The sequence below is a fragment of the Natrix helvetica genome, assembly GCF_964273705.1.
Source record: "Natrix helvetica genome assembly, chromosome: 1".
Lineage (NCBI taxonomy): Eukaryota > Metazoa > Chordata > Lepidosauria > Squamata > Natricidae > Natrix > Natrix helvetica.
In genome coordinates, this window is record NC_138548.1 from 187,964,878 (window position 1) to 187,988,782 (window position 23,905).

At 38.4% G+C, this 23,905-nt stretch overlaps 1 protein-coding gene across 2 annotated transcripts in view; it reads left to right on the forward strand.

The window, feature by feature from the left end:
* Positions 1-771: 771 nt before the first annotated feature.
* Positions 772-23,905, forward strand: part of SPAG16 (sperm associated antigen 16) — a 295,715-nt gene continuing 272,581 nt past the window's right edge. Inside the window, exons 1-4 of one of the 2 annotated variants that reach the window (XM_081934340.1) lie at positions 772-929; positions 11,064-11,110; positions 13,570-13,668; positions 17,345-17,472. In XM_081934340.1, the coding sequence (XP_081790466.1) occupies positions 887-929; positions 11,064-11,110; positions 13,570-13,668; positions 17,345-17,472 (317 nt within the window). In that variant the 5' untranslated portion in view covers positions 772-886. Of the gene's footprint in view, positions 989-11,045; positions 11,111-13,569; positions 13,669-17,344; positions 17,473-23,905 lie in introns of both variants that reach the window. The other variant, XM_081934339.1, reaches the window with a different exon arrangement.

Here is a 23,905-nt window from a genome sequence, read left to right on the forward strand (position 1 = left end):
CTCAGAGTTCTCAGATGCCATGTGGTCAGTTGAGCAAAGGCTTATATTATGTCTTCATTCCCATCCCCCTTGAGCTGATGGGGAGAACTCTTTATTATGTAAAGTGGACTAGCTTGGCCTTCTTAATGGCCCATTGACAAAGTGGGGATGGGCAGGAAGCTGCAGGAATTTACTTTGTGTTTAAAATGTGTTTCTCCCCTTTTCACATCCAGGAAAATATAATATTCTGCCTTTTCAATATTTCCTAGGATATTTCATTTTTCTGGGAGAGGGCTGGGTGATAACTTTTCACAACAGCAACGTTTGCATTCTAACATCTGGATATTTAGATTTATTAATTTTAGAAAGAAGCTTTTCTAATTTTAAAAACAATCATTTTTTTATTTTATATTGCTTATGATGTAACAATATCCGGGTCGCAACCTTTCATTGCGAAGGAAAATGAACATAGCTGAACAAGCTGCTAAACATTTCTCCCACTACGGCAAAAAAAACCCCTAATGGATCGAGGGGGAACACTTACGTATTGTATTTGGACGAGCATTAAAAACCTATTTGTTTTTTGATGGGTGGGGACTTCAGAGGAGAAACAGAGAAGTGGTCGAGAGCCTCCCTAATAACGGATGGCGAGGTGACCGTATCAAACCGATCAAACTCACGTTTCGCTATAAAACTGCAGCCCAATGAAAAGTCTCCCGTCGGGCACTGACCACAGAAGTAGCGAGGATAGAGCGGCGCCGACCTTAGTACCCCGTCAATCATCCCGTTAACGGAAGTTCGCGCCAGTCTTGCTAGCCTGGCAGCGGGAATCCCCGCAAAGGATGGCCGGGCGGTTTCTAGGGGCAACGCAAGAACGCGTCGGGGCGGAGTTGCTGTCGGAGACAACATGGAGGAAGCGACGACCACGGAAGGCACCTTCTGCTTACAGCGTATCCTTGGCTTTTTCCTACGACCGCCATGGAGGGGTCGGGGATGGTGAGGTGTCTCAGTAGGTTTGGAGAAGACTTGGGTCCCTAAATCGCGCTCTTTGCCCTGAAAAATCTAACAAAACTCGAGACGTGATTTCTAGTTGGAAGGATAAAGCCTTGGGCCGTTATTACATTTATACGCCAGCTTATTGGGAGTGTATGTGTGTCCCACTGAGCACAGTGAGATTCTGAGTAGAAACCTAATTAGATTATGCTTTTTGTATCTTGAGACAATATACTTCTCTAAAGTGGTAAAAGAAGGGTAATATCCAAATATCTTACATATTAAAGATTATTTAAACAAAAGGAAAGTATGATCTTGATTGCATTAAATGAACAGATTTTAAAATGTAACAATATAAATACTTTGGCCTTAATACATGAATCTGGCACATTTTTAAAAATTACTCTTCAATCCACATTTCCATTAATTGGTGAATTTATAATTTGTGTAGGTCTATAAGTGATATCCATATTGCAATAGCAGATTTCTCCTGTCTCTGTATTTCTATTTCATGTGAAAACTTATAATTAGTTTTCTTTAGTTTTAGTTTAATTTTCTTTCTATGACAAATGAGTTTCTTTTTGGAATGAACATCCAAGGTAGTTCATATAGTTACAGAGCTGTATAAATCTGGCAAACCAGGATTCTTTTTTAAAAACTTACCAACTTCAACCAAATCTGTAAAACTATATCCTTTTCCTGTATACCCTGTTGAAAGTGAATAGACAGAATACACTAGTTAGGATTTTTTAAAAAAATCCTCCATTTTCCCGCACATTTTCCACGTTGCTTTTTTATACAAAAGCTGAGACTGTGCAGTTGTTTCTATGACAACTGTTAAAGGCATTTTACATTGTGCAGCATACTATGATGCAGGTTTACTTTTTTCCTCCAGGTGCTTTGGCGAAGTAATGGGAGGAATAAAAGAGTTCCACTGAAGTTTCAGGCATTTCCTTTGGGTAAAGCTGACATGTATGATAAGGCAGAAGAATGCATGCTTTACTTTTTCTGCATTAGTTTGTTATTCAAATTGCAAAGTCTGTTTCTTAGAAAATTGCCCAGAACATTCATTCTTTAAGGAGTGGGTAGGCTACCTTAATGAACTTTACATCAGTTCAGATAAGCCAATATTTATCCAGTTTACCAGTCTTTTGGTTGTGACAAAGAGATGGTGATGTTTCATCATATCGGCCTAATCCCGATCTAGCCCCTCAATTCTGTACTTTTAAATTTTTGGGGTTGTTTTAAGCTAATTTTTAACTTTTATTACTTTGTACAGCCTTATAGTTTAATTGGTTTTTAAGTGTATCTATTTTATATTAGGTTTTAATGTGGTGTCTGTACACCGCCCTGAGTCCCTTCGGGGAGAGGGGGCGGTCTATAAATTTAATAAAATAAATAAATAAATAAATATCCTCTTAATATTACAGGATCAAACCATGCACATATTTTCTGTAACATGTTGTGCAAGTGGTATGTGAAAATATCTACATATTGTCACAGTTGACCAGGAGCACACTCATAATGCATCTCCAAGGAATATTTTTCCTACCTCCAGCAGTTTATAGAGAGGCTGAATGGCAAATAGGTAGATGGTAAATCAGCTGACTCCTCAAACACCTTGATAGTCTCCTAGTCCAATCCCCTATCCATGGCAGGATAACCTATACCATTCTGGACTTTCTTCAGACTTTATGGGGTGGATATACATGATCATAGAAAGAATAACAAAACAGAATAATAGAGTTGGGGGGATGCTGGAGGTCTTCTAGTCCAACCCCCCCCCCCCAAGCAGGAGATCCTATACCCGTGATGGTGAACCTATGGCACACGCGGAGTGTTTGTTAGGGCACACAAGGTGTTGCCCTATGAGCTCCAGCGTGCATGTGTGTGCTGGCCAGCTGACTTTGGCCTTCTTTTGAGGCCGTTTTTTGCCCTCTGGAGTCTTCTTTGAAGCCTCTGTGAGCGAAAATCCGCCCCTATGGACAAACCGGAACTTCAGGAACAGACAGTTCCCAAACTACTGGGTTCCCCGTAGAGCCATTTTTTTGCCCTCCGGAGGCCTCAGGAAAGCTCCTGAAGCCTCTGGAGGGCCTCCGGGTGGGGGGTGGGGAGGCTGTTTTTGCCCTCCTCAGGCTCCTAGAATGCCTCTGGAGCCTGGGGAGGGTGAAAAAAGTGTGCCAAAAGCAGGGGGGGTCACGCTGTTTGCGCGTGCCTGCATGTGGGGGGAGCTGTGTGTGCATGCGCATGGCAGGTCGCACGTGCATGCACGAGGGGGGTTGTGCACCCATGCGGGCTGGGGTCACGCGCACAGCATTATAGGTGTGGCATGTCCGCTCACAACCCATCGCTTTTGGCGTGGGAGCCAAAAAAGGTTAGCCATCACTGTCCTATACCATTCCAGACAAGTGGCTCTCCAGTCTCTTCTTAAAAACTTCCAGTGACTGAGCACTCACAACTTCTGGAGCAAGCTGCTCCACTGGTTAACTGTTCACACTGTCAGGAACTCTGTCCTTAGTTCTAGGTTGGTTCTCTCTTTGATTAGTTTCTATTAATTGCTTCTTGTTTTGTCTTAAGATGCTTTGGAGAATAGGTTGACCCCATCTTCTTTGTGGCAGCCCCTCAAATATTGGAACAGTGCTATCATGCCACCCCTAGTCCTTCTTTTCACAAGACTATCCAAACCCAATTCCTGCAACCGTTCTTCATATGTTTTAGCCTCCAGCCCTTTAATCATCTTTGTTGCTTTTCTCTGCACTCGAAATCTCAATAGCTTTTTTACATTGAATAACCACCTTTTTATGATATTGTAAATAAAATAATAAATAAATCAATAGAATGTAATTTTAAGTCTATATAAATATGTGTCAGTATATTTCAGTGTACTTTGAATTGGTGAATTGCAACTAACAGTATGTTGGCTTGCAGGGTAGCCTCTAGTTTAGAGATCCCAGCTTGCTTAATGTGAACATATGTGGGACCTTGAGCACAATTATGATATTCTGATCAAAGTAGGCTGTAGCTGATCAGTATTTTTGTTACTGTTATCAGGCTATGTCTAAGGCTGCTAAACTAGTCTCCACCTTCTTGGCTCTTAGTAAAAAGCACTGTTTTGAATGAATGATTCAAAGAGGCTGAGAAAATAAGAGATTGGGTTTACAGTATGGGAAACCATTACCTATACTTTTCCCATGTAAGCTCTATTGCAAAATATAGATATGTTCAATGATGCTCTAGTAACAGTCACATTGATTTTTGGGATAAAACTGTATTACTGTTTTTAACAAATGCTTATAGTGTGTCAGAATGAAAGCTAGCGAATATCAGTGAGGTTTCTGAAATTCTGCAGTGTATTACTTCCAAATCTTTCTGCCAGAACACTACCTATTTCTATTTTCTCTTCGATCCTTCTTACCATGGCATTTTCCTGTGTGAAATCTTTGGATAAAAACGTAATGTATTCTTTCATCTCAGGATATCCATAAACTAATACTAGTGTTTTAGATATATTTACATTTGGGCTTGATCTCCTTTAAAAGATAATATTTAATTAAGATATTTGAATTGAACCCTAATTAGCCTAATTCAGTTCTGTTCAGATTTTGAGCAAACCATATCTTTGATATTAATAAGTTGTGTAGAATCTCATTAGTACTATTTGTGCAGTTGCTATCCATGTCTGTAGCTAGTGCAAAATAACTAATTAATTTTGTCATAGTGGTTGTCTTTGTTACCTTTGTAGGTTCAGGTATCATTTTCTGATCTGGATACATTTTTTTTGCATTTATTCTGTTCTCAGCACTCTGAAAACTATTTGGAAATAAAAAGAAATATATCAAGTGTCTATTATTCAGGGAAAGGAATAGTGGGAGTTATGAATATGTATACTACTAAAATAGTATACATATACTACTAAAACTCTTGTCATCATCTTTAACTGGGAGAAATGGTCTACCACATGGCAACAGTTTTTGAACCCAGATACCTCAAATGGCCTAAGTTACAGAATGTGTCCAAAATCTGGGACCCATGGCTCCCAAATGAAATTTGAAAAAATTGTGGTGCTTCAGTCCTAGTGGCTGCTGCTGTGTTGCTGGACTGCTCCTTCAGTCACATGATTTTCAATGTTCTGCGAAAGTTTCCCAGCCAGACTCACCTGCTCTCTCCCCCAGCCAACAGCAGACACCTGCCTGCTGGAAAGGGAAGGGAATGGGAGAAAGGAAGGAAATTAGGGAAGGAAGAACCCTGGCACATGCCACTGTCCTGTGCACTCCAATGATGCATAATGTCCCCCATGTGGCATCTCTTGCATGCCCTTATGCACCCTTCTCAGTCTGTGCTACACCATCTACACCATCCCCGACTCACATAATACCTCTTGTATACCCTCATGATCATACTCAACATGCACTCCTCTGGTATTTCTTTCCTGACCCATGCAGAACCTCTTGGGAACTCACACACACTTTTCTCAACCTATGCTACCCCTTTCACACTGTCTATGACTTGCACAGCACCTCTCATACTGTCAGCTCCTCCTGGTTCAGCTTGGGAGGCCTCATAGGCATCATGCCATCAAACGAAATGGGAGAATAAAAGGGGAAGAAGGGAAAGGATAAAAGGAGGAAGCATGAAAGGGCAATAAAGCTTTGTGTGATAGGAAAACGAGGGGATAATGACAGGTGATAAGGACAGATCAGCCAGGTCCTGTTTATACCAGCATCCCACAGTCAGGCACACTGTGGATTATCCCCAAACATTTCAGTTCTCAAAACATCTTGGTGTTTCCAGCTCTGGTTTGCTGGAAATGGACCGATCATGAGGGGATGGGCTAGGGCCGTGATGGCGAACCTATGGCACATGTGCCACTTGTGGCATGCAGAATACTCTCTGCAGGCATGCGAGCCGTCGGCCCAGCTCAGCTCCACCACGCATGTGTGTGATGCTCCATGCTCCCACTGCCACACGCACATGCACGTTCCTCTGCCGGCCAGCTGGTTTTTGGGTCTCGTGCATGCGGGAGACTCGTGCATGTGTGGGGGGCAGTGGAAGCATGGGGTGTCACACACATACACTGGGGTGTGCAGGGGGCTGTCACGTGCATTGCAGTAAGGGTGTGGGCATGCATGCGCAGGCTTCCTGAGATGGTAAAAAATCACATGCTTAGTCCCAAAAACCTCTTTTTATTTAAATGGCAGTGAATTATGTTCATTCACATCCCGTAATGATTCACAAACAGTCTTTCAGGGTAATGCTGATAAGCACCCACCTTTATCTCCCTTGAAACGCTGCCAGAGACCTAATTGCCAATTAGTTTTGCAAGGCCAAATGGAGCACAGAGTCAAATGGAGCTTCAGAGTTTAAACCGACCAGAATAAACAAAATTGCTTTCTGCAAAGGCTCAGGTCTGTTTGCTCCTCTTTTATGTCTTATGTGAGGGGCTAATCATCTCCAATTCTTGCTCCTGAGTCACCCCTTTTGTCTTAACTGTTCTTGCCTTCTGGCAGCTCTGCGTATTCGCACACTGAGAACAGGCTCACACAGTTCTTCTGCCTCACTGATGTCAGACTCCGGAGGCAGCTCATCACTACCAGATGGCCTTGGCCCTCTCTCTGCCTCTGATGTAGAGCCCTCGTCTGAGCCTTCCCCAGACTCCAAGACTGGCCCATGTTCCTCCCCAACCTCCTCACTGTCCAACACCGCTGCCAGCTCTACAGGCTGCCGCTGCCCACAACAAAAAGGAAAAATGGCAAGATAAATTCATGGGAGTGACATTCATCCATGGGGGCCATGACAGCTACCAATGGCAGACCTGAGTGGAGCTGGAGGAACTAGATGAAGAATTGAGTATGGGGGAGCCAGAGTGAGAGGACTGGATGCTGGAGCAAGTCATAAAGTTCACAAAGGGGGCTTTTGGTAGTCTCAAAGCTTGAGAAGCCCTAGCCTGCTGAGAAGTGACATCCTGCTGACCAGCCAACTCCAGCCATTGCAAGCAAGGGGGCAACTACTTCTGCCACCGCAGAGGCAGCAGCAGTGAGCCCCTCGACAACCACAACTGTCCCAGTGCCTAGCCCAGCAGCCCAGCCTGCATCAGCTGCAGAAGTAGCACCAGCAAGGTGGAGAAGATGCAAGTCACCAGCCCTGGAAGTAAAGTTCAACAGAAACCCCAAGCAATTGAGGTTATTCCTGGCACAAGTTTGGATATACATGCAAGAATGTCAGGTAATGAGGATTTAACAGCTGCCAGCTGATGTATGGTTGTAATCTGTAAGCTGATGCAATGAGGATGATTCAGCAATACATGTATCGCCCGTTTAAGACTTCGGTGAGGTGTCTATATATAGGTGGCCATTAGAGGGCATTTCTCTCTCTCATCGTGTGTCTTATTTCTCTCCTTGTGTCCATAGCTGAGTGGTAAGGGATTTATCTCCATGTGCATGTCTGTATATATTTGTATATAAACCACTATTAATTGTCTAAAGGCTCTGTGTGCTGTGTTTTGTTCCTGGGTTTATCTCATAATAATAGTCCTGCTGCCAAAACTCTGACAAAGAATATGGTCCAGAAATATCCAGCAAAGGGGCTAAGGTAGAGTGTGTGACCATGGTGTTAAAGGGGCCAATAGCTGAATGGATGGTCACCTCTACAATGATGATGCCCTGGAGCTGAGAAACTTTGACCTTTTCATGGCTACACTTCAGAAGTGCTTTGAAGACCTTCTAGCCGATTGCAAAGCCAGAGATAGCATAAAGACCATCAGTGAAGGATGTAGGGGGTGGATGAGTACACCCAGGAATTTTCTGACCTGGCCTACTGACTGGTCAGAAGATATCTTAATCAGATGATCCTGAGATAGGCTAAGGGACGAGGTCTACAACATCTGCATTTCCAGAAGGAAACCCCCCCCCCCCATGACTGGTCTGTCCTAGCAGAGGAAGTGGAAATTAACCTGGCTTGATCAAAACACCAGCTAAGCCTTGGATGGCAAAGATCCCCCCTGAAAAGAAAAGGGCCCCAAAACTGGCACCATACAAGCAGTGCCAATGGCAACAATCCACTAGCTGCTTCAGGTATGGAAAGGAGGGGCACCGAGCTATAGATCACCGAGTTGCATGCCCAGCCTAGAAGGCAACTCATGATCCTGCTCAAAAACCACAACAGTGAGCCCGTGAAACTTCACTGAAAGGCATAGATATTGTAGAGTTCACCCTATCCCCCAAAGAAGGTGGGAGAACTCCAACATAGTGGGCAGTGCGTGGAAAGTGGGTGGAAAGTTACTCAGACTACAATGATGATTCTTTGGTAAGTCACCTGGTCAACCTAACGACCATCCCCATAGAACTGGTGGTTCTGTCCTAGGGGTGAAAAGGGAGCCTAGTAAATCCAGCTTGCCAACTGTGAAGGAGGGGGAAAGCCTATTTCAAAAACCTATCCCAAAGCATCAACTGGTGAAACTGAAAAGGGAGGTTGGAGTAGCCACCAAGGGAGGTCTTGGGACTTATGGGACATCTTCAGTGAAAAGGGGTCCAATGCACTCCCACCCCACTGAAACCTGAAGCATAGATTCATCCAACCTGCCAGAGTGATGGTGGCTGCCCCTATACTGTTTAGGGAGAAGAAGGATTGGACCCTTTGTCTACGTGTTGACTTTCATGGGTTTCATTCCATGTGTGTGAAAACGTTTACCATTCTCTCTTATGAAAGACATGCTGCTCCATTTGGCCAAAGGAAAGGTCTTCACCAAGATGGATTTGCAGGATGCATACTATTGAGGGAGGATCAAAGCAAGGGATGAGTAGAAAACTGCTTTCAATTGCCCTTAGGATGCTTCCAGTTTCAGGTTCTCCCTTTTGGACTGCAAGGAGCCCCTGCGTGTTTATACTGCTAATAAAAAGTGCTGCATGAATACCTGCACAAGGATGACATTTTGGATGACATTTTAATATGTACTGAGACAATGGCAGAACATGTAAAACTAGTCAGAGCTGTACTCAAGAAGCTTTGAGTGACCAAACTATATGCCAAGCTGTCCAAATGCAAATTCCACCAGAGTAAAATCAACTGTCTGGACTACCATATCTCCCATATAAGAAAAGATTTGGATAAAGCTAGGGAAGCATACATAAACCAGGCTGATAAAAAGAGCACCAAGCTAAAGGATTTTAAGGTTGGAGACAAGGTCTATCTTTCTACCAAATTCCTACAATCTAGACAACCGTCAAAAAAATTGCGGCCGAAATACATTGGACCTTTCCCATTCAAGAGAATGATTAACCCAGGAACTGTAGAATTTGAGCAGCCAAAATGCTCAGACGTGTATACCTGGTATTTCATTGTAGTCCATTGAAACCAGAAATCACATCTTCCCTATGACCCAAATCGCAACCACCTTCTGACCCCATTGTGATCAATGGAGAGCAGAACTTTGAAGTCAAAGATATTTGGGACTCTCACATACATTGGAGAAAAATTCAGTATTTGGTAGCCTGGAAAGACTTTCCTCCCTCAGAAATTGGATGGTCGACTGCCAACATATTAAAGCCCTGAAACTGCTTAAAAATTCCATGATTGATACCCAGATAAGCCGCAGTGAACTGTTTGCTAATCGAGATATTGTGTTTATTTCTTTCTCCCCTCTCTTTTTTCTTTTGCAGGACTAAGGTGTGTGTGGGGGTGTAGAATGTTAGCTCTGCCTGGCTCAGCTTGGGGGTGGGGCTCACAGGCATCCTGCCATCAAAAGGGACAGGAGAGAATGAAAGGGGGAAGGATGAATCTGCAATAAAGCTTTGTGTGTACGTGATAGGAAATTGGAAGGGGGGAATGACAAGTGATAAGAACCAGAGTAGCTGGATCCTGTTTATACCAGCATCCCATGGCCAGGCAGCCTGAGAAATATGCAGATTGTTCCCCAATATTTCAGAGTTCTCAAAACATATTGGCAAGCTTTTGTTGGCTGGAAACGGACTGGGCACTGGGGGACGGGTGTGCGGGAGGCAAACTATCCCTTATTTTTGTATGCAGCAAGTGTGGTAATTTCAGAGCTGGCTTAACTACTACAGCAAACACTCTTAGTAAAAGAACTCTTTGCTTTAATGAATGGAGCCGACTGCTTTTCTTTCCTAAGGGATTGGATTGCTACAGGTCTGACATGTGACCAGTGTAACCTTGTAAATTTTTCTTGATTCGTGTCAGTCTCAGGCACTCTTCTTGATTCAAACTGACTCATTACACATCACCTCTTGCACACCTCAGGAAACCTTCCTGATCTATACTGCCCTTGCCTCCACAACCCTCCCTGACTTACTTGAAATCTGGCACAGATCCACAAACTTTTTTCAACTCATGTGGAACCTCTTGTGCACCTCCACATATATTGTAACCTGCATCCCCCTGCATCCTTATTCTTTCCTCCACCCAGCAGCAACAACTTATTTGCCTATTGTCTTTGGATTTGCAATTTCCTGCTGGCTTCCCCATTGCTTTCTCTTTACAAGCTTCTCACAAATGAAGTCTGCAGGAATTTTAAGGAGAGAGGAAGGGGGATAAATTGAGAAAGGGAGGAAGGGAGAGGGAGAAAGTGACTGGAAGGGAAGGAAGGAAGAGAGAGAAGGAGGCAGGAAAGGAAGGAAGGACGATGGGGCAAGGGAGGAAGGAAGGAATTTTGAAGAAAATCTTAAATACTAAAAATAACAATGGAACTATTTCATTAATTTTAAAAGTGTAGTTTTTTAAGATCATGAAAAATAATTGCAGGAGCATGTTGCTGTTGAATAATTACAGATAAACCATGAGAGAATAAAGCATAGTGGAGATGAGAATAGAATCTAATTCAGTATTTCTGGCAAAGATTTAAAATGTTTGAAAAAACAAAGTTAAATTACTGTTAGGATTAATTTTATTTTATTTAATTATTAAATTTCTTTGCCACCCATCTCAACAGAATGAGCGGCTAAATTATTTTTAGCATTAGTAGTCAAATATTTATACAAAATGAATACATTGCCCTAAAATAGCACTCAATACACAAATCAGGTATTAAATCATGTTGTAACTAATACAATTTCATATTGTAGACTTAACTAAACATGCAGAGGTTACAATAACTGAAAGTTCTGAAGATGACTATCAATATGAAGAGGTAAGAACCTGAAGTAGCACTTTATGTTCCAATCCATTCTCTGATCTTGCTATCTGATTTTGATAAAATAATAGTAAATAGGCCTCCCTCTCTATATAAAATTAGTATTATTAGTATTAACAATTTAGTAATTTTCAACCTTATAAACATGAGGACAACAAATGGAAAAACATCAGCCGGTGTAACTGCTATTAAAATGTCATTATTACCAATACCTTTGTTTTATTTTTTAATAACATATAATAGTAAATTATTGAGAAATTTTAATTTGTTCCAAAAGATTATTAATTTGCTTATATGTGAAGCTAATGAGAATTCAAGGATGCTAAATGCAAGCTGGAAAATTTGTCAATTCACCACCTTGAATCCTGTTACCAAACCACATGAATGAAATTTTAGTATCACTATCTAAATTAGAATTATTCAACTCTGAAACTGGAGCAGTTTAATATGAATGGAAAGGAAAATAGACCATTTTACTAATGGAAAAACAAATTCTGGAATAAAATTAGAAAAAGCATGAACCATGAGGTCTTCCTGTTAGAATAGTAATTAGGATGAGAATTTCGATTAGATGCATCATATTTCATAACCCAGGACCAATATAAAATGGACAGGATTATTTCTTTTTACAGAATTCCATTTCCCTCCACAGCAATTAGGCCTTCATAATTAAAGTCAAGCAATCGCCTTGGTTTCAGTGTCTACAAATTAAAGACTTTCAAAGTTGGAATAAATAAGATTTTCAGTGTTTGCTCAACAGAAAGCTATTATTCATATGCCAATAATAAAAATTAAATTATATGACAAGAAAGACATGTTCAAGGGTAAATCTAATTTTATCAAATTCATGGGAAAACTAGTAGGAAGAAATTCTCAATCTGTTAAAAATCAGTAAAAATGTACTCAATGAAGAAAATAATGATAAGTAAGCCAGAAAAATATAATTCGTTCTGGTATTTTACTTTAGCATGTTTGAATCATATTTTTCAACTGCAAAATTCAAATGCTGAGAATATCAAGCTTGCAGAGCTATTAATATATAAACCATTTCTGGGTAGCTACTATGAATTTAGTTTCTGATATAGCATGGAAAATCCAATTTCAACCTGTATGATAATTAGTTTTAAAAGATTCTAAAAGAACTCAAACTTTCTCAAAATTATGTTGATCATGATTTTTTAGAAAAGTCAAGGTTGACAAGTCAATTCATTTGTTTTGAGTTTTGAATCAGAAAGGCTCCCTTCACAATGCTTAATTAGAATATTCTAAATTGGCTATGTTTCATACAAAACTAGAAAACTCAAGAGGTCCTTTTTTCCTATATGGAATAGTGCTTTTCATGTTTTTCATGTTCAAATTCAACGAGTTTTGTTTTAAATGGCTTGTGATTGGGAACATTAGGAACTGAAAACATTGGGGATTCCTGCTCTCTTATTTTCATCCTTAGGCCATAAATAGTGGGAAGGTATGGCATAGTCATTATTGCTTGCCATGCAAGCTGCAGACAGCTTGGTTAGGTTTTTTTCTTTTAAAAACAATATGCAGCCTAAAATCCGTCAGAAAGAACCTATCCAAAAAGAAAAGCAACAATGGCTTTAACAAGCAGCTTAAATCCTCAACATCAGTAAAAGCATTCACAAACAGCAGACTCCAAAACTCATTAAATAAATAAAAATATATAAACTTCACATGTTATAGGTAACAGGCAGGTGATACTAGCAATACATTTAAAGTTTTTTTTGAATCATGATTTAAATTATATCTTGCTGCAAAAAAATGCCAATAGCAAAGATGGTTAATTTTTTTAATACCAAAAATACTAAAATACTAAAACAAACTTAATGATTTTATGAGAAAGAAAAACAATATTTACAAGAGTAGAAATACTTTTTGAGTGTTTGGTGGCATCACTTATTTATTTTTTTATTTATTAAAAATTTAGGCTACCCATCTCCCCTTCAAGATGACTCTCTTTCCCTTCTTTGCTATTTACAGTATTTTTAAAACTTAAAACAAACTTCTCTCTTATTAACAATGCAGTTCCAGGGTTGGTATAATTTTTGAAATCTGTTTTAGAGGTCTGACGTTTCACTGGATTTACTTTTCTGGCAAGTTTTGGCTACTCATTGTTTTTTCAGTGACAAAAATAGGCTGCACAGGTTGCCAAACGCAAACATCTTCTCTTCTACATAACTAAACCGTAAATGCAATCTTCCCTGTTTAGAAATTGCTTTCCTGGATTCCAGACAAAGAATCTTTCCTAGATCAGATATTTATATCTTATTTGAGCGACATGATAGAGCCTCTAGCTGAATTCTAACATGCACAGAATGGTACCTTCTCTATGTGAGCCCTGTTTTAGCTCTGTCTAAAAGAGTTTGTGATGCTTAATACTGAAACATTTCCCCTCGTCTCAGTAGCCTATTAATTTTAGATCTATTTATAATTTGACTTAGATTCCAGCAGATGAAGATTTTAGTTTACAGGAAGGTGATGAAGATCTGGCAAAGGCTTTGCATACAATGCATGAACAGACTATTGATGCCCAAATTATGGTAAATATCTTAGATATCATAATATATGCTGTGTTAATTTGCTTGAGTTCATAAAAAATAAAGTAGTAAAATAATTTAATATGAAAGTTTTTTTTATAATAGACTTAAAAAAACAATCAGTTTGTATGAGTTCAACTATTAGACTGGGTCAGATTGCCTAAGACATTAGCATATGGATATTTGATATTACCTCCTTTTTTCTTCAATGTCTGAATTCCTCAGGGAAATCCATAAGAAAAATCAATAAAGTGTAATATTAGATTTGCATTCATCAAACCAACACAAACACTTCCTCCATACTCTTACACAAGATCTTTTCTTGTGCAGTCAGGCATAATACAGGTTATGTAGATAGTAAACACAGGGTTAATCAAAATGGACTCAAATGTCTATACACCAATGCACAGAGTATGAGGAATAAACAGGGTGAATTAGAAATTCAAGTAAATGAGGGCAGATATGATATTGTTGCCATTACAGAAACTTGATGGGATGAAACCCACAAATGGAACATACAGCTAGAAGGAGTTAAATTATTTAAAAGAAATAGACCAAATAAAAGAGGAGGTGGAGTTGTACTATATATAAGAAATAACTACATCTCGACAGAAATAGAGCACAATAATGATGAGAACTATCTTTAATGCATTTGGGTCAATATTAAATGTGGGGGAGGGAATGACATTGCCATAGGTCTATACTACAGGCCACCCAACCAAGCAGAGGAAGTAGATGAACTTTTTGCTAGTCAGCTAAATAAGGTATGTAGGAAGCACACCACAATAGTAATGGGGGATTTTAACTGCCCTGACATCAACTGGGAAACAAACTGCACCAAGTGGAAGATCCAACAGGTTTCTAACAAACCCAGCGGACAACATTGTTTCCCAAAAAGTAGAGAGGGGAACAAGGGGATCAGCCATATTGGACTTAATTCTCACTAACAGAGAGGAAATGATTGAAGGCGTTGAAGCCACAGGAACCCTGGGGGCAAGTGACCATGCAATATTGGAATTCAACATTATGCAAACACAAGTAGTAGAACAAAGTCAAACTAAAGTCTTGGACTTTAAGAGAACTAATTTCAATAAACTTAGGGAGAGCTTAGGAAGAATTCCATGGATGAGAATCCTCAAGGGGAAAACAACTCAAGAAGCTTGGGAAATTTTGAAAAATGAGGTTACAAAAGTTCAGTCTAGCACAATACCAATGAAGAAGAAAAATAACAGCTCCCAAAAGAAACCAGCAGGGCTGCATAAAGAACTCTCTGACAAATTGAAAGACAAAAAAGTTAAGTATAAAAAATGGAAAGGGGCACATAACTAAGGCAGAATATCAGCAAATAACCCGAGCCTGTAAAGATGAAGTGAGGAAAGCTAAGGCTCACAATGAAGAAGGACTTGCCACAAAAGTACAAAAATAACAAAAAAAGCTTCTTCCAACATGTTAAAAACAAGAAAAATTTTTAGGAAACAATTGGTCCATTGCTGGGAGAAAGTGGCAAAAAGGTGACAAGCAACAGGGAGAAAGCAGAACTATTTAACTCATTTTTTTGCATCTTTACACAAAGAGATAAAACAGTCCAACCTATCAAAAACAGCACCACAAAAATCAGATCAGTACACAAGTTGAAATTGGGAAGAAAATGATAAGTGAGCACCTGTCTACCCTAGGCGAGTTCAAATCACCAGGACCGGATGCATTACACCCCAGGGTTCTGAAGGAACTGGCAGACGAGATCTCAGAACCACTGAACTATATCTTTCAGAGATCCTGGAGCACCGGGGAACTGCCAGAGGACTGGAAAAGAGCTGATGTGGTTCCCATCTTCAAAAAGGGGAAAAAGTAGATCCAGGAAACTACAGACCTATCAGCCTGACCTCAATACCAGGAAAGATTCTGGAAAAGATAATCAAGCAATGAATTAGCAAACACTTAGACATAAACAAAGTAATAGCCAAAAGCCAACATGGGTTTGTCAAAAACAGATCATGCCAGACTAATCTTATTGCATTCTTTGACAAAGTGACAAAATTAGTGGACCAGAGGAATGCCATCGATATAGTTTACTTGGACTTCAGTAAGGCATTTGATAAGGTAGACCATAACCTACTACTAAATAAAGTACAAGAATGTGGGCTAGACAGCATCACCACCAGATGGATTCGTAACTGGCTGACCAACCACACTCAATGTGTAGTCCTCAATGGAACTGCATCTACATGGAGGGAAGTATGCAATGGAGTACCCCAAGGCTCTGTTTTAGGGCCAGTACTCTTCAACATCTTCATCAATGATTTAGATGAGGGAATAAATGGAGAACTCATCAAATTTGCAGATGACACCAAGCTGGCAGGAATAGCCAACACTCCAGAAGATAGGTTTAAGATACAGAAGGATCTTGACAAACTTGAACATTGGGCACTATCTAATAAAATGAAATTCAATGGTGAAAAGAGTAAGTTTCTACATTTAGGCAAGAACAACGAAATGCACTGGTACAGTATAGGTGGTACCTTGCTCAGTAGTAACTGTGATCTTGTAATCTTTTAACTAGTAATCTTGGATTTCTAGTGGACAACCACTTAAATATGAGCCAACAGTGTGCAGCAGCTGCCAAAAAAGCCAACACGGTTCTATAGGCTACATAAACAGAGGGATAGAATCAAGATCACATGAAGTGTTAATACCACTTTATAATGCCTTGGTAAGGCCACACTTGGAATACTGCATTCAGTTTTGGTCATCCCGATGTAGAAAAGATGTGGAGACTCTAGAAAGAATGCAGAGAAGAGCAACAAAGATGATTAGGGGACTGGAGACTAAAACACGTGAAGAATGGTTGCAGGAACTGGGTATGTCTAGTTTAATGAAAAGAAGGACTAGGGGACACATGATAGCAGTGTTCCAATATCTCAGGGGTTGCCACAAAAAAGACGGAGTCAAACTATTCTCCAAGGCACCTGAGGGTAGAACAAGAAGCAATGGGTGGAAAGTAATCAAGGAGAGAAGCAACTTAGAACTGAGGAGAAGTTTCCTGACAGAACAATTAATCACTGGAATAGCTTGCCTCCAGAAGTTGTGAATGCCCCAACACTAGACATTTTTAAGAAGAGGTTGGATAACCATTTGTCTGAAATGGTATAGATTTCCTGCCTAGGCAGGGGGTTGGACTAGAAAACCTCCAAGGTCCCTTCCAACTCTTCTATTGTATTACTGTATTTGGGTTGCTAACATTGTGATGGTAGGAGAAAAAGCCATCTAATCTAATTCTTTGTTGTCATCTACAGTAGCGGTTCCCAGACTTGTAGGACAGCGTCATATAGGAGAAGAGTCAAAGGAATAAAAAGTGATCCTATTAGAAGGTGAAGAAGGATGGAGAACAATATTTAAAATATTCATATCATAGAATCCAAAATAATTCCTGATTTTGACTACTCTTGGAAAAAGTTAACTTCCAGACTATTGCACATAGTTGTTAATCACAATTCATTGAGATAGATTCATGATTATTGTTTCTTTATGAAGTTAGTCTAAAAAGCTGCATGATAAGAAACTATCATTATCCTACAATATATATGCAAAAAAGTAGTCTGTGATTTTAAAAAATATTTTCCTGAAATAAATGATGAGGCAGATGGTGTTTCTAAAATGTCTCCTAAATTTTTCTTTCTAGGCTCAACGGCCAGGCCAGATCACTAAACAATCTTTGTCCGAAACACCTGAAGTTGTAGATGACTTTCTTTGTAATTTTTTAATCAGAATGGGAATGAACAGGACATTAGACTGCTTTCAGACTGAATGGTAAATCTTTCTTCATTAAATAGGGGATCTTGTATTTCAAATTACTGTTCTTTTTTGAAACTTGGAATGTTGCTTTTTGTTGCTATGATTTCATATTGGGGATATTTTTCTGCTTGTATATTAATATTTTAAAATGTCAAATCAATAAAAAAAAATTAAAGGTTAAGCCGTCATTCCCACTGCTTGAAATTTAGTTCTATTCTTCCATATTCTAAGATGCATGGTTAATCTGGACTGTGAAGTCTAAAACAATGTTAAGATAACCCTGTTCATTCAATGCAAAATTGAAAACTGGAACTAATAAAAGTGCTGTTTAGTCTGAAGATTCTCTAAATTGCAGCACCAATCTAATCAGTTTTAGCAGCAAAAATGGCCAGCTGTAATTGAGAGGATATGAAACATATGAACACTGTGCCTACCAAAAGGGAAGAAGAGTGGATAGATCTTGGAAGTTGGGAAATTCAAAAGAGCTTGATGCTAGCAAAGAAAGAATAGCAAAAAGGGGATTGGGAAAATTAAAAACAAAATGTGAGTAACTATAATGTTTGAAGACTTCAGAGAACTCTGTGGGGGAAAGTTGCATTTTCCTCCCTTGAAAAAGGTAAATTGGCATTTGATAGGTCCAGGACTTTCTATATAGGGAGGAAGAAAAAAGTGGCAGATAAACTTAATCTGAGTTGTTTCTGAATTTGGGATCTAGAGAACAGAATTTCTGGTGTTCTATTTGCTTTCTGCTTCAGGGCTGCTTCCCTGACTGAATTGCTTGAAGCTATGGTTGACAATTGGGTTACCTGTTCATTAGATCTATATTCTTCCCTTGTTCCACCTCCAGGGAAGTGACATGGTGTTGGTTTCAGGCACTGGTGAATTCTTTGTTGAGTGAAGGGCTGAATCCACTTGTACTCTATTCCCGCCTCAAAAAACTGTCACTGAATCCAATGGTATTGGACAATTTCAATCCATTTTCAATGTTCCATTTCTTGAGGAGGTTATTGAAAAGGTGGTTGAACTTTGGATGAAACAGATTATCTGGAATAATTTACAATTAGGTTTCAGGCCGGGGCATAGTAATGAGACAGAATGGATGGTGTTTGTGAGTGACTTATGGTGGAATCAGGATGGGGTTGGTGCATCCATCCTGGCCAGTGGTGGGTTTCAATTTATTTTACTACTGGTTCGCTCGTGCGCACACGCGTGCGATGCTTCTGCGTCTAGGCAGGTGGGCAGAGCCTCCTCCTACCGCCATTACCGGTTCGCCCGATCTGGGGTGAACCCACTTCTCATCCTGGCCTGCTTTTATTTTTTTGGCAGCCATCAATCAGTCCTTTTGGCACTTAGGGTTGCTTTTGTCACTACAGATAGTCCTCAACTTACAACCACAACTGAGTCCCAAATTTCCATTGCTAAGCATGACAGTTGTTAAGTGAGGTTTGCCCCATTTTATGACTTTTCTTACCACCGTTAAATAAATCACTGCAGTTGTTAAGTTAGTAACACGGTTGTTTTTTATTTGAAAAAAATTATTGGTTTTTAAACATTTATAGGAAAGGGTAAGTGGATGTACAAAAATTTTGGCAGCTACATCGTGCTAAAGGTAGAAATCTCTCCAAATCTCACAACTTTTGCAGAGAAAAAAAACAAAGAATAAAAGATAAGCAGAAACAGCATCCTGTGATACATTGTATCAACCATATGTTCAATCATCTCTTTTGCCACTTTCTAATATATCAACAATTACAATAATATTTCAAATGCATTTATTTTTGTAACCTGTGTCTTTTTAATATTGCTCCCTCCCCCCTGTCCCCTGGCGGAGCTACAGCCACCTCTCCTTCATATCTTGTGTATTGTCACCTTTTTCACTACCTCTTATGATTTCGTCCTCTAGGAGGGCACTATGTTTTTTCATGAAGGCCTCTGCCTCTACAACTGTATTGATTCTAATTCTGTTTCCCTCCCAGAAGATCAACATTCCTTCTGGCAATAACCATCTAAACCAGACTCCTTTATTATATAATTTCTTTGATAAGGAGGAATACTTCCTCCTCTTATCTCTTATTTTTTTCGGAATTTGTTTAAGAATGGCAATTTCTTTATCTTTATATTTTAGTGGTCCCCCTCTTTGGGCCCCTAAAACCTCATCCCTCGTGGTCTTCCTAAGAAATTTGACATGTACTTCCCTTGGAACATTATATGTTCTGGCATATGCTGAATTAATCCTGTAAACCAGATCCATATCCCACCACAACTGTTCTTTATCTCTTTTAATATATTCTGCTAAAATTGTACTCATGATATCCTCATCTTCTGTCTCCGGTAGGTTCTGGAATCTGGGAAAAAGGGACATTCTTTCAAGTTCCATCTTTACCATGAAATTTTCCAATTCTCTATTCCCCTTCTGAATTGCCTTCACCTCCTCCCTAAGCCCAACCGCACCGTCCTCCAGCACACCAATTCTCTGTTTATTTTCTGTTGTTTGCTGCTGTACATCTCTGAGCTGTTCTTTAAAGTCTGCCACCTCTTTTTTCAATTCATTTTGTCCTTTCATAAGAGCCTGGAACATTTGGGTAACAGATAGTAGTAGTTAGTAACACAGTTTTTAAGTGAATCTAGCTTCCCCATTGACTTTGCTTATCAGAAGGTTGCAAAATGTGATGACATAACCCTGGGACATTACAACTGTCATAAATACATGCCAATTGCCAAATTTTGATTATGTAACCTTGGGGATGTCATAAGTCACTTTTTAGTGCTATTGTAACAGTCAATAATGGGTGTAAGTTGAGGACTACTTGCAATTCCTTGGTCCTTTTTGCAATATGTTTAGATGGCTTGCCTTGAAGAGAATTTGAAAGCTGCAACGAGTCCAGAATGCAGTGGTGTGGATTGTTAAGGATGCTTTTTAATATACCCATGAAACACTGCTATTAGCACCCTGCATAATTGCGAGAATCTATATGTGATTCAGGGTGCTGGTTACTACTTTTTTTTTAAATAAAATTTTTATTTTCAGACAAACACAGACACACAACACATATAACATAAAAGCCTCTTCAATTACACACAGTGTGTCGATTGGTTACAAAGTCTTTCTGTGTCCTTTCTGTAATCGTCACATGAATTTTATCAAAATTCACATATTGACAATCAAAATATCTTTGTATACATTGTTATTAAGCTTCCTCCTATTCTAAGTCATTCAATCATTTTAGCATTGATAACATTCTCTAATAATTTCCAATTCCATGTTTTCTCCCCCATTATTAGTATCATCATTCTAATATACATGTATACAAATTGTTATAATCATTTAATATCCATCAAGCCCAGCTATTATTACATCCTTTCAACATAAGGCATATTAAATTTAAAGTAAGTTTATATTATAACATTTTATTACATTATCCTGGAATCATCCAATGATATTATATCTTTATAATCTATTCTATATAGAATTCTTTATCTTTTATAAAAAGGCTTTTCAACATCATCTCCATGATCCTCACTTACAGTTTGTATAAGATTTCATATTATCAATCTAGTATATATAAATGCTTTGTTATCATTATTAATCATTTATTTGACTGTGACATCATTCCATTGTTTTAGCAGTGATAACATTCTCTTTTCAATTCCATATTTTCCCCCATATTAGTATCATCAATCTAATATACTTATATACAACTTGATATAATTATTAAACATCCATTAAGCCTAGCTATTATTACATCCTTTCAACATAAAGCATATTAAATTTAAAGTAAATTTATATTATGACATTTTATTACATCATCCTGAAATCATCCAATGATATTACATCTTTATATTCTATTCTATATACAATTGTTTAACTTTTGTAAAAAGACTTTTCAACATCATCTCCATATCCTCACTTACAGTATTGTATAAAATTTTATATTATCAATCTAGTATATATAAATGCTTTGTTATCATTATTAATCATTTATTTGACTATAACTATTATTGCGTTGTACATAGCACTCAAAAGTTAACTACATTTAACTAAAATTTATTGTGACATTTCATTTCATCATCCTGTATCCTTCCAGAGATAGTGTAGTCCAATATCTCTTGCCATTTATAAAATCTGTATTCTAAATATTTTCTTGATAAGTCTTATGTGGACTTCTCTTAAGAACTTGTTGTTCATTGCATATCTTATAAGAATTTGAAACCCTTTATCTGCTCTTTTTATCAGCTTCACTTTTATTATCATTAGTGCTTTTGCCGAGATTACTCTTAATTATTTCTGCCAAATTTTCTCTCCTTTCTTCATCTTTTTTTTATTAAAAGTTTTAATAAATTTTACAAATATTGCCCCCTCACCTTCCCTCCCTGTACCCTCCCTCCCCCCAACCCCCAGAGCAAAATACAGGGTATAAACATTTAACAATCATATGCTAACATAAGCTAACTGAATTCAACATCCTACCTCTTGTGCTTTAATTCCCCTTTTGTTATGCTAACTTTAGGTAAGTTGTAACTTTCCTTATTCCTTCACTCATAAGCTAATTGAAATTTTTTAGTCCGATATTTATTTTGAATATAGTCAATCCATCTTTTCCATTCGAACTTGTATTTCTCATCTGAATGGTCCTTCAAGTATGCTGTAATTTTGGCCATCTCTGCTAGATTTATTACTTTTAGCGTCCATTCTTGAATAGTAGGCAATTCTTCCCTCTTCCAGTACTGCGCCACCAACAATCTTGCTGCCGTCGTTAGGTTCAAAATCAAGTTAGTCTCTATAACTGTACAGTCTGTAATTATACCTAACAAAAACAACTGGGGGGTGAACTTTATCCTTTTTTAAAATATATTTTGAATAACCCACCATATTTTTATCCAAAATGCTTTGACTTTTTTTCAAGTCCACCATATATTGTAATACGTAGCATCAGCACAATCACATCGCCAACATTTAGGTTATAAATTCGGATACATACAAGATAATTTTTTGGGATCTAAATGCCATCTATACAACATCTTATAAAAATTATCTCTCAAATTCTGAGCTTGCGTAAATTTTACATTTGTTACCCAAATCTTTTCCCATGTTTCCATCATTATTAGCTCTTCGAAATTTTGTGACCATTTTATCATACAGTCTTTAACTAACTCTGTTTCAGAATCTATTTCTATCAGTATATTATACAACCTTTTTATGTGCATATGACTCTGGTCCCTAATTTCTTTTACCAGATTATCCTCATTTTGCGTGATACCAATTGTCTGATCTTTTTTCAATCTAGCTTGTAACTGTCCATACTGGAACCAGGTTTGAGTTACCCTTTCCTTTCTTAGTACATTCAGAGGCTTTAACTATAGTACACCTCTCTATATATTAAGAAGTTCTCTGTATGTAATTACATCCTGTTTTTGTTCTATACTTATATTCTCTGTCGTGTGTCTGGGTACTACCCATGTAGGTATCTTATCATTTACCCTATATTGGTATTTTTTCCAGACACGCAATAGGGCATTCCTTAATATATGGCTTTTAGAAGTCTTATCCAGCTTCTTATCATATATTAAATAAGCGTGCCAACCATATACCAAATCATATCCCTCAATATTCAGAATTCTATCCTCTATTAAATTAATCCAATCATTCATTGTTGTTAAAACTACCGCTTCATAGTATAATTTTAAATTGGGCATTTTCAAACCTCCTCTTTCCTGTATGTCTTGCATTATTTTAAGTTTTATTCTTGGTTTCTTCCCCGCCCAGACAAAGTTATTAATACCTCGCTGCCATTCTTCCAAATTTGCATCTTTTTTAAGTATAGTTATCATTTGAAAGAGAAATAGAAACTTAGGCAGAACATTCATTTTTACTGCTGCTATCCTTCCCAACAATGACAATTGTAGTTTTTTCCCATTTATTCATCTCTAACCGTATTTTATGCCATAATGGTTCATAATTATACGTATATAATTTCCCGTTTGAGGTTGTAATGTAGACTCCTAAATATTTAACCTTTTCTACTATCTCGCATCCTGTTGCTAGTTCTTCTTGTTGATTTGTGGTCGTATTTTTAACTATCATCTTTGTTTTTCCTAGATTTATTTTAAACCCAGATACTTGACCATATTGATTAATTATGTTCATTAAACCTGTAGCTGATTTCCCCGGTTGAGTTAAAGTTACAACCAAGTCATCTGCAAATGCTCGTACCCTATATTCATAATGCCTAATTTTAATTCCCTGTAGGTCATCTGACCCACATATTCTATTCAACAATAACTCCAAGGTTAAGATAAACAATAATGGAGACAGGGGGCACCCCTGTCTTGTTCCTTTTTCAATTTTGAAAGGTTCTGTTAAATTACCATTAACTATAATTTGTGCTGTCTGTTTCTGATATATTGCCTTGATATATTGTGTGAAGTACTCTCCAAAATGCATCTTTTG